General features: G+C 40.0%; 2 protein-coding genes across 6 annotated transcripts in view; one reads left to right on the top strand and one right to left on the bottom strand.

The window, feature by feature from the left end:
* Zwilch (zwilch kinetochore protein) overlaps positions 1 to 16,494 on the top strand; it is a 33,209-nt gene that overhangs the window by 309 nt on the left and 16,406 nt on the right. Inside the window, exons 2-11 of one of the 3 annotated variants that reach the window (XR_015627011.1) lie at positions 2,872 to 2,923; positions 6,356 to 6,454; positions 7,176 to 7,294; positions 8,889 to 9,088; positions 9,881 to 9,951; positions 10,345 to 10,500; positions 12,069 to 12,140; positions 14,428 to 14,521; positions 15,322 to 15,377; positions 16,306 to 16,421. Coding sequence is in view for 2 of the 3 variants with exons in the window: in NM_001427745.1 (NP_001414674.1) it covers positions 2,872 to 2,923; positions 6,356 to 6,454; positions 7,176 to 7,294; positions 8,889 to 9,088; positions 9,881 to 9,951; positions 10,345 to 10,500; positions 12,069 to 12,140; positions 14,428 to 14,521; positions 15,322 to 15,377; positions 16,322 to 16,421 (1,019 nt within the window). In the remaining variant the exon portion in view is untranslated. 3 annotated transcript variants of the gene reach the window in all.
* Lctl (lactase-like) overlaps positions 4,363 to 16,494 on the bottom strand; it is a 47,354-nt gene continuing 35,222 nt past the window's right edge. For all 3 annotated transcript variants that reach the window (XM_087562083.1, XM_087562082.1, XM_087562080.1), the window contains 2 exons: positions 15,580 to 15,672; positions 4,363 to 4,462 (listed from right to left, as the gene is read on the bottom strand). In XM_087562083.1, coding sequence (XP_087418209.1) covers positions 4,376 to 4,462; positions 15,580 to 15,672 — 180 coding nt within the window. In that variant the 3' untranslated portion in view covers positions 4,363 to 4,375. The remainder of the gene's footprint in view (positions 4,463 to 15,579; positions 15,673 to 16,494) is intronic.

Below are 16,494 nucleotides of genomic sequence, written 5' to 3'. Positions count from 1 at the left end.
TGTATGCTTATTGCTGAATACATGCTTCTAAGTAGAGGCTCCCGGGATACGGAGAGCTAGATGTCATCCTGCCTCAAGCTTTGCCTGACTCCTAAGAAACGTACAGAATTCATATGGATCTTCCTTGCCAGGCTCCTAATGCTGACATTAGAGGCGGAGGCCATGCCAGAATTCACTTTGTTCCCTGAGTGAAATGTTGCTGTCAACTTCTACATCCTGTAGGAAAAGAACTAGTATGTTTTTGTTTTTCAAGGTAGTTTCTCTGTGTAATCCTGCCTGTCCTGGAACTCGGTCTGTTTAGTAAACTGGCCTTAAACTCGGAGATTCACCTGCCTCTCCCTCCAAAGTGCTGGGGGGTTAAAGGTGTGCCTTACCACCACCACCCAATTAAAACGAGTGTTTCTAAAGAAGCTAGTACTATCTTTGAGCTCGGAACTTCAGTTGTTTTTAACTGCTGTGGTATTTTGCCATGATGTTAAGTACTTTATAGTTGTTTTAAACCCAGGGTTTCTGAGTTTGGACTTGTGAACATCCTGGCCCCATCTCCAGTGTACCATTATGCTCAGTTTTTGAGGTTCTGGGAATGGAACCCAGAGCTTCACATATATTAGGCAAGCACTCTTATAATCGCATTATGTTCCCAGCCTCTATGGTTGTTTTATGTCTGTTTTATTACCCCTATTGATACAAATTTATTTAGACCATTTATGCTTACTAATTACTTCCTTTTGTCTTTCCATGTATAAACTCCGTAAGTTTTCACCTTTTGTATACCTCACAGTGCCTACTAAAAAGTTTCTTGGGTATCTCAAAAGCATTGCCACAAACCTGAGAAGAAAGTACCATTCTTCCCAATATGGCATTTTAACTCCAGAAGTCCTTCAAGTTAAGAGTTCTAAACCTAAGAGACCAGCTTCCTTTTCACCTTTCCCAGGCTCCCAGCTACTTCTGTTGTTTTAATTCTTTGCTGAGAAGGAGGTCTTGTGAATACTAGACAAGTCTCCTTGTTCTTGCCCAACTCCACTGTTCTGCTTTGGGCCATTATCATGTCTCTGAAATGTTACCGGTGATTCACAGTTACTGTCCTCCCAGAGTTCTCAGTACCCTGTAACTGATAGTTTACTTTGGATTCATTCAAGACTGGTTTTGTTTGCTATCCCCAGTAACTAACAAAAATGATTGGTAAACGGTTACTGAATGACCAAGCAATATCCTTGAATTATATGTAAAAGACAACCATCTTTAAAAGAAAGTCACAATCTTGGACAAGAGAGAGTTGAGTAGCCACAAAACCTCATGTCATGGGGCCCACAAATTAGAAAGAGAAAATAATCTCACAAATTGTCCTCTGACCTTGACAAGCACATACTCCCACATATACAGGTTTAAATAAATATAGTAAATAAAAAAGAGCCTTGTGCAGTATAACAGAAGTTGACCTATCAGGCCTTTTAGGTTCCTAGATCAATTAGGCCAAGTATTAGATCAAAAGATACCTATATCCTGAGATACCTGTTGGGTTCTTTCACGAACTGAAGCTGCTCTTCCCTGTAGATCAGGCTGGTCTACATTTTGATATTGAGTCTGCTGATGGTTTGTAATTGATGTACTTTGAGATCACTACTAAACACCTTATGAAACAGCTGAGCAGTTAAGAGCACCATTTCTGATGATCCACAGCTCTCTCCAACTCCAGCTGTGGCGGAAGGCCAGCGTCCTCTTCCCGCCTCTGAAGTTACATGCTCTCCCCCCAACCCCTAATTAAAATAGGAAAACTCAGTTTTTTAAAGATTTATTCATTTGTTATATATAAGTACACTGTAGCTGTCTTCAGATACACCAGAAGAGGGCATCGGATCTCTTTACAGATGGTTGTGAGTCACCATGTGGTTGTTGGGAATTGAACTCAGGACCTCTGGAAGAGCAGTCGGGTGCTCTTAACCGCTGAGCCATCTCTCCAGCCCCAAAACTCATTTTTTTAAAGTCCAGAACTTATTTTTCTTCAAGGCAGGGTTTCCCTTTTTAAGCCCTCACTGTCTGGAACTCTGTAGATCAGGACTGTCTCAAACTCAGAGATCTCTCTGCCTCCCATGTGCTGGAAAAAAGGCTTGCACTGCCAGTACCTAGCTCAAAACTTTCTTAAATGATAATTTGTTTTAGAGGCTTTTTTCTTTTTTAGTTTTGTTTTTTAAACAGGCTCCCAATTGTGCAGCCCAAGTTGCCCTGGAACTTGTCAGATTCCTGCTTCAGCATCGCAAATGTTGGAATACAGGTGTATTCCATCTCCAGCAGATTTTTCTATCTTTAGTTGTGTTTGTTAAGTCAGTGAATCTGAAGGGATGACTCAGGTGAGCAGAGTTTGGTTGCCAGAGCCCACAGCAGGCCTCACCTGTAACTCCAGCTCCAGAGCACTGCCCTCTTGGGTGCTTGCACTTACACACTCATTGCCCACTCCCCTTACACATACACACATAACCAGAAGCATTTGTTTATACGTATTTATTTTATGTATATATTTTGCCTGCATGTATGCATGTGGGGTGGGCTGGTTCATGCCTGGTGCCTGCAGAGGTCAGGAAAGGGTGTCAGATACCCTGGAGCTGGAGTTAGAGATAAGGTTGTGAGCCATCATGTGGGTGCTGCCTGCTTTTGCTGGGATCATGGCATGCCCCTCCCTGGACTCATCCACATGCCCACCCCTCCTTTATCGTTCCTTACCTAATTGTTTCCCTTCAGGGGCTATCCTTAGAGCTGTTGTAAGGACTAAGCTTTCTCCACTGATACATAAATGAAAGAACTAGCCAATCCCTGAGTTTAAATAATAAGGGAGATTCTGCATCTCTGTTTTTCACACTTGGTTCTGCATTTCAGGGAATTTAATGAAGAAAAGAAAGGAATCAGAAAAGACCCATTTATCTATGAGGTATGAGCAATTTATTTGGTTTTTAAACACAATGACCCTAAAATTTTGGGGATTTTTAATCAGATTTTTTGAAATTACTTTACATACAATAAATTTTACCCTTTTAGGAGATGGTTTTATGAATTTTTAGAAATACCTTCAAGAGTGCAGCCATACCTGTTATCAAAGTGTAGACTATTTTCTGTCTAAAAATGTACCCATGTCCCTGAATAAGCATTTTCATATGTCTCTAGTACTTGCAACTGTTAATTTATTTTCTCTCTCCATAGTTTTGCCACTTTCCGAATGTCAGTAAATAAAGTATAAGGTTTCTTTGGCTTTGGTTTTCTTTTTCTTTCTTCCTTTTTAGTTTGTTGACTTAGGATCCCACTGTGTAGCTTGGCTTTCATGGAATTCGATTTTTAGATGAGGCTGGCCTTGATTTAAGAGATCTACCTTCTTTGGAAACAAGTGCTGGAATTAAAGACATGTGTATTCGCTTTTTAAATGATTATATGCATTTGAAATTCATCCTGTTGCTCATTCAGTAAACATGGGTGGTTTCCAGATTTTATAAATAATATCTAGATTTATTAAGAATCTTGGCTGGGTGTGGTGCCATCCAGCTTTACCCCAGCACTCGGAAGGCAGAGGCAGGTGGCCTCTTGGATTTGAGGTCAGCCTCTTCAGAACTAGTTTTAGGACAGGCAGGACTACACCAGGAAAATCTGTCTTGGAAAAAAAAAGAATCTATTATGTGTTAGATGTTCCATATTTAAATTCCTCATAGTTGGGAGTATAAAATCTGTATCTGTGAAACATAGAACCAATAAATTATTAAAAACCAGGCTGGAGAGATGGCTTAGTAGTTAAGAGCACTTGTTTCCCTTGCTGGTTGTTGCTCAGGTCGCAGCACCCACATTGTAGCTCACAGCTGTCTCCTAGTCACAGTCCCAGGGGACCTGATGCCCTCTTATGTGACCCCCGAGAGCGCCAGGTACACACATGTTGCAGACATATATGCAGACAAAACAGGTAAAGTAAAAATAATCTTAAATATTTTTAAAAACAACCAAGGAGGGAGAAATAATTATTAATGAAGATTAATAACTATATATATCTAGATATATATATAGATGCATGGGTAAACTATTTATAACACCAGGAAGGGCAAAAATTGTGATAGAAAAGACAAAGGACGTGAGTCAAAACCACGAGTGCAGTTCTCTTTCACTGTCAGTTCCCACTAAGCAAACTCAACATCCAGCACAGTTCCATCCGAGTGTGCCCCTCTCTGAGGCCTTCCTGCTCAGGACCCACGCTCATTCCCTGCCGCGCAGTAGAAGGGTTACAGTTAGGCAGCTTCAGGCTGAAGTTGTTCTTAGTTTGAGAGACTAGAGGAGTGAGGTGACAGTATGTAGGCAGGCTGTGTTCCCGCTGAAGGCTTCAGAAGACAGCCTTCCTGGAGTCTTCCTAACTTGTGGTTTCCAGTAGTCTTGGTGTTGCCCCAACACTTGCCTCCCTAGGCACATGGCCTTCTCTGCTGTCTCTGAATCTCTTCTGTAAGAATAGCAGTCATTGAGTCTAGACCCCACTCCCCAACTCACTTAATGTCAGCTTGACTTGATTCCATTTGCACATAAGGTCACATTCACAAAAACTGAGGTTAGGGGGCTGGAGAGGTGGCTCAGAGGTTAAGAGCACCAGACTGCTCTTCCAGAGGTCATGAGTTCAATTCCCAGCAACCACATGGTGGCTCACAACCATCTGTAAAGAGATCTGATGCCCTCTTTTGGTGTATCTGAAGACAGCTACAGTGTATTTATATATAATAAATAAATAAATCTTTAAAAAAACAAAACAAAACTGAGGTTAGTGCTTCCAGGTATCTGAAACTTAAAGGCTAGGTTAAACCGTATCCTTGGTTCTCTGAACGAGCGTCCATAGGTGTCTTTGGCTACTTTGTGGGTTCTTTCTCCCACCCTTCCAAACCCCTAATTCCAGATAAGGGGGGGGGGAGGATAGAGAGGAAAGGAAAGAGATCACTGAGTAGAGTCGTGCTGGAAAAGGGGTGACATTATTGATAGACTACTTGCTGATGGTCAGGGGCGTTGAGTTCCTTGGCAGGTTTGATCTACAACAAGATATCTAATTTCTTCTCATACTGATGACGAAAATATTCATTGTGTTGACTGGGTTTTCTGACATATTTGAAAGGCAATTTGATTGTATTAATATGATTTTAGATATTCTAAGGAAATCATGGATGCTAACTGTCTATTGTTTTATTACAACACTTAACTGGAAACTACCAAAAAATAACATTTACAGAATCGCTATACACCAGGTGTGGTCTTAGGTATCCCCAGATTCTTAATAACAGGGAAAGCAGTTCATGATATGGAACCACGAAAACATCCCATCTTTATATGTGAGTCATACCTGGATATCTATTAGATGAGCACAATAGTTGACTCTTCAGAACCCACATGAATGTGGAAGGCAAGCATTGTCCTGGACCTCCACATGTGCACCCAGGAACACACACACACAGGCATACACGTACAGAGTACATTTGTTTAAAGAAGAAAAGTAAAAGGCTGTTTTCATGTTTTTGTACAGTGTATGTATAGTACATTGGAAACAAAAAGATACTTATGAACTAAATTTGAACAGTTTTATACTCCAGTAGAAGAAAGGATAATACTAGTAAGTTGCTATTTCTGTCCTACATTATACTCTAATTAGAGGAAGATGTCAGCAAAGGCATAAGCAAGGGGGGCTCGATAAGGCAGCCATTTTCAGGTGGACTTTGACGTGTAGATAGAAGGCAGATATAAGCTAGATTTTCTTGTGTTTGTGCATGTACATGTGCCCATGGATACATGTGGAGGCCAGAGGTCAGTAACACAGTTGCTGTCCACTTTAGTTATTGTACAACAAGGTCTCCTATTCACTCTAGAACTCCTTACTTGGCCAGAGGTCTCCAGTCTCTGCCTCCCCAGCATTGGGGTTATAGATCCATGCATTGTGCTCAGCTTTACATGGGTGTGTGTAAGACACAAACTACAATGGAATCATTTCCTCAGTCCATTTTATTGTCAGGTTTTCTTGCTTGCTTTTTTTTTTTTTTTTAAGATTTATTTATTTTATGTTTTTGAGTACACTGTCACTGTCTTCAGACGCATCAGATCCTATTGCTAATGGTTGTAAGTCACCATGTGGTTGCTGGGAATTGAACTCAGGTCCTCTGGAAGAGCAGTCAGTGAGTGCTCTTAATGCTGAGCCAACTCTCCAGCCCCTTTAGTCAAGTTTTCTAATCATGAGAAATGACATGTAAGTGAACCCTTTTTAAATATTTTGCATAGCTCAAATTCCTTTTTTTAGTAATTTGCATGGGACTGGTCTTAGTAGTTAACTTACATAGAGAAACACTGCATCTGTTTTTTACAGGCTGATGTACAAGTGCAGTTGGTCAGCAAAAAAGCCCAACCAAATCTTCTGAAAACTCTTCTAAATGAAAATGACTTAGTGTTTCTTGTGGAAAAAGTGGTAAGTATTGGCTTTTGTGGCTAATTCTTAGTAACCGCATGTGCTTTTTGTTTGTTTGTTTGTTTATGTTTTTTATAATAGCTCTATTAAGAAAAAGGACAAAACCAGATGTACAGCACGCGCCTTTAATCCCAGCACTTAGGAGGCAGAGGTAGGCCTACAGAGTGAGTTCCAGGACAAAGGAAGGAAGGAAGGGGGGGTTGAGGGGCACTATGACTGAGTGTGGTGCTGTATACCTGTGATCCCTGCATAGGGCCTTGTTTATGAATGAATGAATGAATGAATGAATGAATGGCAGAATTGGGGGCTGTGCGCTCTAAGCTCATCTCCCAGAAACTGGTTGTTCCATTTGGAAAATGAAAGATACTTAAGTGGCTGGGTATCTCCCATGGGTCTCCTGAGGTATTTACCTTTTGCCCATCGTGTGTGCCTGTCAGAGCTCTTTTCTTCCATCATCAGACGCTCCCTTTATATAGGAAGCAACTGTAGTCAGGATCTTTGAGGGCTGAAAGGTGACAGCTCAGTGGTTAGGAGCACTCTTCTCTTGCAAAGGACTCGGTTTGATTTGCAGTACCTACATGGCAGCTCACTGTTGTCTGTTGCTCTAGTACAGTGCTCTCAACTGCAGAGCCATCTCTCCAGCCTCACTGCTGTCATTTTCTAGCACAAAAGAGAATTGACTCTTACATCTGATTAAATAATCTAAAATATTTTTTTCAAGGTTTTAGAGAAGGAAGAAACAAGTCATGTTGAAGAACCACAGTCTGAGGAAACTGCTATTTCTGATCTTTCTACTGGTGAAAATATTAGGCCACTGGCCTTACCAGTTGGAAGAGCAAGGTAACTTGGTTTTGTTTGTTTTGTTTTAAGTGTAGAGTTAGGAATAGGATTTCAGTTGAAACATTGTTGGGGCTGAGGGCTAGGTGTGTGTATGATGTTTGTTTGTTTGTTTGTTTTTTGAACCAAGTTTTTCTGTGTGCCCCTGGCTATCCTAGAACTCACTTTGTAGATAAGGCTAGCCTCGAACTCACAGAGATCTGTCTTTGCCGCCTGAGTGCTGGAATCAAGAATGTGTGCCACCTCTCCCCAGCATGCATGTCTCACATGAGTTCTGGAGATGGAACTCAGGTCCTTGTGCTTACAAGACAAGCACTTTATCTACTGAGCTGTCTTCCTAGCCCCTAGCATTTCTTGGTTTTCTTTTTTTTTTTTTTTTTTTTTTTTTTTTTCTATTTTTTTCTTTTTTTTTTTCCCCGGAGCTGGGGACCGAACCCAGGGCCTTGCGCTTCCTAGGCAAGCGCTCTACCACTGAGCTAAATCCCCAGCCCCGGTTTTCTATTTCTTCATGCCTTTCATACCATCTTAAGATTTTTTTATTTACTTTTGAAGTTGAATGTCTTAGAAATTCCTTTTTGAATATCTGATAGTAAATTGTTTCTGTCTCTTGAAAAAAATAGTTTAGGCTGCATTGTATTAGTTGATCTTTACCTTTGATATATATGTATTTTGAATTTTTAAAAAGATTTATTTATTTATTTAATGTATATAAGTACACTGTAGCTGTCGTCAGACACACCAGGAGAGGGCATCAGATCTTATTACAGATGGTTGTGAGCCACCATGTGGTTGCTGGGATTTGAACTCAGGACCTCTGGAAGAGCAGTCAGTGCTCTTAACAGCAGAGCCATCTCTCCAGCCCCTATATTTTAAATTTTGAATGATAACTTCTGTATACCTTAAAAACCAGTTTATGTTTTGATATGTCTACCTTGCCATTTTCTCTTTCAACAATTATAGATTTATATATGCAAAGCAATATATGGTACATGTATATACAATATAATATGTGCTGCTAAATTATCATAATTATATATATATGATACATTTTTATACCCAATGTATGTAACTTTAATTTTTTTATTTAATTTGTGCAGGTGTGTGTATATGTGTGTGAGAGAGAGAAAGAGGAGTGGGTAGTGTGGTATGTGCATGTAAGGCCTCTATGGATGCCAGAAGTATTGGGTACCCCTGGTGTTGGAGTTACGGGTAGTTCTAAGCCACCCAGTGTAGGCACTGGGAACTGAGCTGGTCTTCTGCAAGAGCAATACATATTCTTAACTGCTAAACTATCTTTCTAGACTTGTAACTATTAGAGTATATAGCATACCTGGTTTTTCTCTTGCCGAAATATGTAAACATACATGTATTCATGCATTCTAACTCTTCATTTCCAGATTGTTGTTTCTGTGAGACCCTTCACATTGTCTTTTTTAAATTAAAAGAAAAAAATAGAGGGTGGCTGTTACTGGGGATTGAAGTCAGTGTTTCCCACATTCCAAGCATGTGCTCTGCCAAGGAAGCACACCTTCAGCCTCAGAGGTCATATATATTGCCATTTTATATATAACTGGTTTCCCTGGTCCTTGTTTTCAAGGCAGCTAATTGGACTTTATACCATGGCTCACAATCCTAACATGACCCATTTGAAGATTAAGCAGCCGGTGACCGCCCTTCCTCCTCTGTGGGTGAGATGTGACAGTTCAGATCCTGAGAGTACCTGTTGGCTTGGAGCTGAGCTTATCACAGCAAATGGTGCCGTTACAGACGTTGTCTTATATGTGGTCACTTGTAAAGGTGAGCGCTCAGTCTTGGTATACTTACTTGCCTAGTTGTTTGGTGGTATTCCTGGACTTCCATGTAGAATGGGAGTAAAATATGGACATTGAATCTCAAGTTTGTGCTCAACAGTAGAGGGGGTACTGTAGAAACTCATGAATGTATTGTGCCTGCTGTGTTTGGGTTTAATTTAGTTTGTACTTTTTAATTTAAAAGATTACCTTTTGGGAAGGAAAGTTATCCTTGAACTCTTGAACTTATTCTCTGTTTCAGCTGTGGTATAAAGCCCAATTATTCATGGTTATACATGAGTACCACTGCACAGACTTCTTTTTAATATTAGTTCTTTGTGGCTCATGCTAGTCTTAAATATGTGGGCTCAAGCAGTTGAGACTACAAGTCAATACCAGTATGCCTAACTATTTAATTTCCCATAAATATTTGAGGGTGTGTACATTTGTTTTGTCTGTTTATTATGGAGTGTCTTTATAGCCCAGTCTTGTCTCAAATTCAATATCCTTCTGTCTTGGTCTCCAGAGTAGCTAGGATTTTAGATGTGAGTTTCCATGCTTCGCTTTAATTATATTCTTTTTGAAACAAGGTCTCACTATCCGTAGCCCAGGTAGGCCAGAACTCAGTACATAGACCAGAGTGATTTGGAACTCAAAGAGATCTATCCCCCTCTGTCTCTTGAGTGCTAGGATTAAAGGCATGTGCCACTACCACCTGTATTACTTTCTAGTTTTAACAGTATAGTTTGGAATTAAATCAATTCTTTCTTTCCTCCTTTTTTCATCTCATGTCCTGTAGCTGATAAAAATTACTCTGAAAATCTGGAAAATCTAAAAAATTTACACAAGAAAAGACATCACCTGTCTGCTGTGAGTATTTGTCTTATTAGCTTACCTACAGGTGCTTAGTTGATCTGCTGTCCTCACTTAACAGCTCTCTCCTTTCTCTCACTGTGACTAAATATTTCTCTGTAGCATCAGAATATTTCTCTTTATTTTTATATCAGCCAGGGCACAGTTATCCCTGGCTGGCTGTGAGGTTGGTTCTCAGACCATGCTCAAGTCCTCAGATATGGGACCCACATACTGTATATGTGCTCCCTCTATTTGCCTAATGTTTGTGGCTTACAAGAATTGTCTTTTCTTTTTTCATTTGGATGGCAGTGTAGTGTATAGGGCTTTTTTCCTTCTGAGACAGAAATCAAAAACTTTGATAATGGTTTGGTTATGTGGCGTTGATGCTGTTGATCTCCTGGTCTTCAGGTAACAGCCAGAGGCTTTGCCCAGTTTGAGCTCTTTAAGTCTACTGACTTGGATGACACTGTTACCCCATCACAAACTACAGTCACTCTGGATCTTTCCTGGAGCCCTGTGGATGAGATTCTTCAAACCCCTCCCCTATCTTCAACTGCAACTCTGGTAGGAATAGACCATGTCTTCTCTTCAGGTTGCTCAGGCTTCCGAGTGGCGGTTTAATTGTTTCTTGCTAGTGCTGTAAACTTCCAGATTTGACACTCACTGGATGTTAGGCTGTACCACTCAGAAAACTCCGGGGTCTCATCAGACAACTAATAGAGGTTTTGCCAAGTAAGCTGAGATATAATCCTGTCACTATGGAATTTTACTTTCAAGAGATGATTACAGTCTTTGTGCGGTGACTCCAGAGAAGTCCAGTTCTGTTCCAGGCACAGTGGCACACGCTTTTAATCCCATCACTCAGGAGGCAGAGCCAAGGGGAGAGACCAGCCTAATCTATGTAGTGAGTTCCAAGACAACCTGAGCTACATATTGAGACCCTGTCTCAAAAGAAAAGGAAAAAAACAAAGGAGGAAGGGAAGAAAAATTTAAATTGCTAACAAAAAGCTAAGTTCTCAAAATGTTAAGAATAGAACCTGTTGAACATAAATCAAAAAAGAAAAAAAAAAAGAAATGAGAAAATTAGGATTATATTTGGTGAGGCATGAGAGATGGCTCAGCCATTAAGAACACTGGCTGTTCTTCCAGATGTCCTAGGTTCAATTTCCAGCAACCACATGACAGTTCATAACTGTCTGTAACTCCAATTCAAGGAGATCTGCCACACCCACAAACACATGGATGTAGGCAAAACACCAATGCACATTTTAAAAATATAAAATTTTAAAGAAAAGATTTTTGATATTGGAAATTGTGTATAAGATAATAGGCAAATATTCTCCCACTGACCTGTGTCCTCAGCTAACCCTCTTTTAAGATTTATTTTAAACATTTGTTTATTTTTATGTGAATACACTAGCTGTCTTTAGACACACCAGAGGAAAGCATTGGATCCCATTAGAGATGTTTGTGAGCCACCATGGAGTTGCCGGGAATATTTTAAAAGAACAGGAAAAACTTTTAAAGCAAAACTTAGAAAGAGAAGCATACAGAATAATATGTACAACTGTGGATGTCAAGTATGTTTTGTAAAAAAAAAAAAAAAAAGAAGTATATACCCAGAAGCCTTCTTCATATTAACAGTGGTTCTCCTGGAGGGTAGGATTATGGGTATTTATACTTATGTTTTTCTTCTCCTGTAGTAGGAATAACTTACTTGTTTTTAAGGACTTAAGGTTACAACGCCACAGCTTCTGGTTAGACTCTGGTAGACTTACACACTGACTTAATGAGACTTCGTTTTCAGGTGTCAGAATGCTGACTATCACTGAGTTTTGAGCTGTTTATTTAAATTTTTCTACCTGTCCTCTTGGAAGTTCCATGAGGAAAGGCAGGTGACCATGTGAGGGAGGCAGTTGCTCTGTCTCTGTGGTCGGGAAGAGAGCAGTGGACTGATTCAGATTGTGTATCAGGATAGCTGGATCTGTAAGATCTTGGGATAAGATGTTCTGACTGTGGCATGGACTTAATTTACTGGTGCTTTATAAAATATGCCATTGAAATGCGAGTCACAGTGACTCTTAGAGAACATGGGTTGCCAGTGAAAACTGATGGTCTTTGATAATTTTTAGAATATCAGAGTACAATCAGGAGAGCCCAGAGGCTGTTTGAATCACCTTCACCGAGAACTGAAATTTCTCCTTGTGAGTATCCTTTTACAGTTTCTTTCAGTGAATTCCATATTGTCATGAAAATTGTTTCACAATATAACTGATTTTCTTCAAAATTTGTTCCAAACGTTACATTTCACTATACTCTTGACAATTTGCACTGTTGTTTATGTGGCAGTTGTCTTCAAAACGAAAGGGAGTGCCACTTAGATAGTAGCTACGCTTTACCATCCTACTTCATTGGCGGAATGGTGCAAACCATCACCACATTAGTGATAAAGCATTCTTATTACTCCTAAGTGTGACCTTGTTTCCACAGTGCTGTTGAGCACTCACCTCACAACCTTGCCAGTCTCTGGCAACCACTAGTGTGCGTATACGTCTCACAGCTTGTGATTGCCAGATAGCATCTGATTTATGAATATACTGCATTTGTTCATCTTTTCATCAGCTGATGGATGTTCCTTTTATCTTTTTGTTCTTTGGATATTAGGGATGATATTACTGTGAACATTTATGCAAATTTTTCTGTTACCATATGTTTTCTGCATCTCTGGTGAAATTGTTTTAGGTCATATGGCAACTATGTTTAAACCATACTTTGTCCTACACACACACACACACACACACACACACACACACACACACACACACGAAATCCTTGTGTTTTATAAATGCATGCAATTTTCTTACACATACCTGCCGTCTTTCCCTTCTACTCTTCTGGTCCTTTTGTCTGCCCCCTTTTTGCCTTTTTAAATTCTATTTTTATTTTATATATTTAATTTTAATTATATTTATTTATATAGAGAGTGTATTTGTGCAGAAGGTCAGAAGCCAGCTTGTGACAGTCAGTTTTCTCCTATATGGATTGTGGAGATAGAACTCAGGTCATCAGGCTTGGCAGCAGCTCATTTATCCTCTGAGCCATTTCACCGGTCTTATCGTACTAGCCAATTACAACCCTTTCACCTTTGTTTGACACACTGTCAAGACCATGCATTGTTTTCCAATAGAGACGCTGTGGGCATTCCACACTGCCCCATTCCTTGTGATTTGGACCATCCTACACATAGTAATTATGTTTAACATCCCTGACCTCCACCAAGTTAAATATCTCAGTCATTCTGAGACATAAAGATTATCTTCACCTTTTTCATAAACCCCTCTGTAAATATGAAATGACCTCTTTTCTTTTGAGAAACATTTTTCTTTTCCCTGGGAATAAAGGAATTGCTAACCACTGGATCCTGTCATGTTATTACAACAGCACTAGTGGATATCATTCCTCATGCAAGGCAAAAAGACTTGTGAAGTTTCTCAGTCTTTCTCTCTTTTCCTTCTGTTCTCTGCTGTTTGTTCGAGCTGGTTGGAGGCATTCCTCAGAATCCTCCCTCTTCCCTGCTTGTAGACATTGGTCCCTGCTAAGTTGCATCAGACAGAGCCCTGTTATCAGTCCTGTAGTTAGTGCAGCCTGTCTTGACTGCCTTTCCTTCACGTGCTTAAATTGTGTGTGTGCCTGTGTGTAATTATGTTGTGTTTGGATAAACTTGTTTTTGGTTTCACTCTCACATTTGTGGTTTCGTTGTTACTTCACCTCTATTGTATCCTCCCCAGATCACATGTTGGTCCAGTGTGCATAGCATTATAGTTAAATACCATCCTTAGAACCAGCCTGGTGGTATGTACCCTGCTGCTGTTTGTTACTAACTACTGACACTTTCTTTTTTTTTTTTTTTTAATTTTTTTTTTTTTCCCGGAGCTGGGGACCGAACCCAGGGCCTTGCGCTTCCTAGGCAAGCGCTCTACCACTGAGGCTAAATCCCCAACCCCCCCCGCACCCCCCACTGACACTTTCTTAGTCTTAGTAAAACGAAGACAGCAGCAGTGTCTGCCTTAGAGATTTTTTAGAGAATTTTGTTTGGATTAAATAACACACTACATACAAAATCCTTTGACAATGCCTAGTGAGTAGTCAACATTCAAAAACCCTTACCATAGGGCTAGAAAGAGAGCTTAGTGGTTAAGAGCACTTGTTTCTCTTCCAGGGGACCTGGGTTTGATTCCTGGTACCCGCATGGTACCTAATAACCATCTGTAACTGCATTACCAGGAGACCCAGTGACCTCTTGAGTTCTGAAAGCACTGGGCACTCTATGTGGTGCACCAAGCATTCAATATATGCAATAAAATAAATAAATCCTTTAAAAAATTGTTCTAAAGAACTGCTACCTTAATCGATAATACTATTAAATATATCCCTATTAATTAGGCTATGATTTCTGCTGACATGTCTTCTGATTGTTAAATTGTTTTACAGGTTTTGGCTGATGGCATCAGGACTGGTGTAACCGAATGGCTCGAACCTCTGGAAACAAAATCTGCTGTTGAATCTGTGCAGGAATTCCTAAACGGTGTTTGTTTTCATAATTTGTTCTTGTCTGTTGCTTGTTTTTAATTCATTACATATTCTTTCTACATTTAAATATCAGTTGTCTCTTGGCTTTATATAGTTTTGAGTTAGAATACATTAAAACTATGATCTGATATGGCTAGAGAAACAGCTTTGGTTCAAAGATAGATGTTATTGTAAAAATTCTAAGATACAGTTTGAGTGAAACCTGGCAGCACAGACCTGTGATCTGTTTGTAAAGCTATTTAAGAGGCCAAGGCAGGAGAAATGTTAGCTTGAGCTGTAGAGAGCTTTCAGTGTCAGTCAAGCTTGGCAACTTAGAGAAACCTTGTCACAAAGTCAAAAAATTACCTAAGTGCTGGGTGTGGTGGCTCAGGACCCTAATCCCAGCACTTGGGAATTGGAGGCAGGTGGATCTCTGAGTTTGAGGCTAACATGGTCTACAGAGCCAAGCTGGGGACATAGCTCAGTGGTCGAGCATTTGCCAACTATACTTAAATCCCTAGGCTTGCCCAGGCTTCAGGACTGTAAAACAGAGATGTTGACATGGAAGTTTATGTAGCACAAATAAATAAATGTGCTTGGGATTGTAGAAGAGCAATGAGACAGTATCTGAATGTCTTCTACATATGGACGGCTCTTGTTTGGAGCTCCTGCTTAAAGGATAGCTATCGTGGTAGTTTGCTAAAGTTCCAGTATTCTCCTACTCTTCCCATTTGCTGCTTGACAACAGGAATAGGATGGAAATAATACAGGAAGCAGAAAATTAAAATAACTTAATAAGCCTTTCCTGCTTTTTAGACTTAAATAAACTGGATGAATTTGATGATTCTACCAAGAAAGACACACAAAAAGAGGTAAGCAAGCCAGGCGAGTAGCGAATGCTTTTAATCCCTGCACCTGGGAGGCTGAGGCAGGTGGACCTCTGAGTTCACAGCCAGCTAGGTCTACAGAGCCAACTTTTGGGCAGCCAAACCTACACAAAAAAACCCTGTTTGGAAAAACCAAAAGAGAAGGAGGGAGGGAGAGATAAACAATTACTATCAGTTAGAAACTTACCCCGCTTTGGAACTCTGATGTGCTGCTCCCTTTCATGCCGTAGCATCTCAGATCTCCTTCTCTCCTTCTATTCTGTTTGTTTTTGTTGTTCAGCTGCAGAAAGTAGACACGGTTATGTTAATAATGCACTGTAGGCAGTATTGCCATAGTATAAGAAAACAACGTGAAATGCTGTAACCGTGCCATAATATGCCATTGTGAAACTAACAGTTTCCACCTGATAAGAAATGGGGTCAAAGGCCACTTAATAATTATTCTCATGTAGGAAGAAAATTGAGATCTACTTTTAAGCAGTATAGTTTTACGGATTGTTTGGGGTTGGTTTTTGCTTTGAGGCAGGGTTGTGCTCAGGCTAGCTTCAAGTGCAATTTACTCCTGCCTCAGCCTCCTGAGTGCTAGGCTTTATGGGTAACTGCCACCATGTCTGGTTAGTCATTACAGATTTAAAACAACTTTGGTGGTTGGGGATTTAGCTCAGTGGTAGAGCGCTTGCCTAGGAAGCCCCAGCTCCGAAAAAAAGAACCAAAAAAAAAAAACTTCAAAACTCTAGGTCTTTATTCTATTCAACTACTCTATTCAAGTGTGTCTCCTTATTAGTAAAAATTCTGAGGAAAAAAATATTTCTATAATTCTTTGTATATGTTCATGTCTTCATAGCTCTCAGAATAGTGTTTAAAGCTTAAACTACTTCACCTTAAAAGTAAATAAATCACGTGTTCTCTGAAGCTTATATCTTTTTCAGGCAGTGAACCACGACACAGCTGCCGTTGTCAGGTCTATGCTTGTCACAGTTCGGGGGGATCTCGATTTTGCTGAACAGCTTTGGTGCAAAATGAGCAGCAGTATGTATCCATCATTGTTAAAGTGGCTTTCTTTTGTTTATTTAAGGTTTTGTTTGTTTTGACATTATGTGTA

The sequence above is a fragment of the Rattus norvegicus genome, chromosome 8 (genome assembly GCF_021556685.1).
Source record: "Rattus norvegicus strain SHRSP/BbbUtx chromosome 8, alternate assembly SHRSP_T2T, whole genome shotgun sequence".
Lineage (NCBI taxonomy): Eukaryota > Metazoa > Chordata > Mammalia > Rodentia > Muridae > Rattus > Rattus norvegicus.
This window is presented reverse-complemented; position numbering and strand designations above follow the sequence as displayed.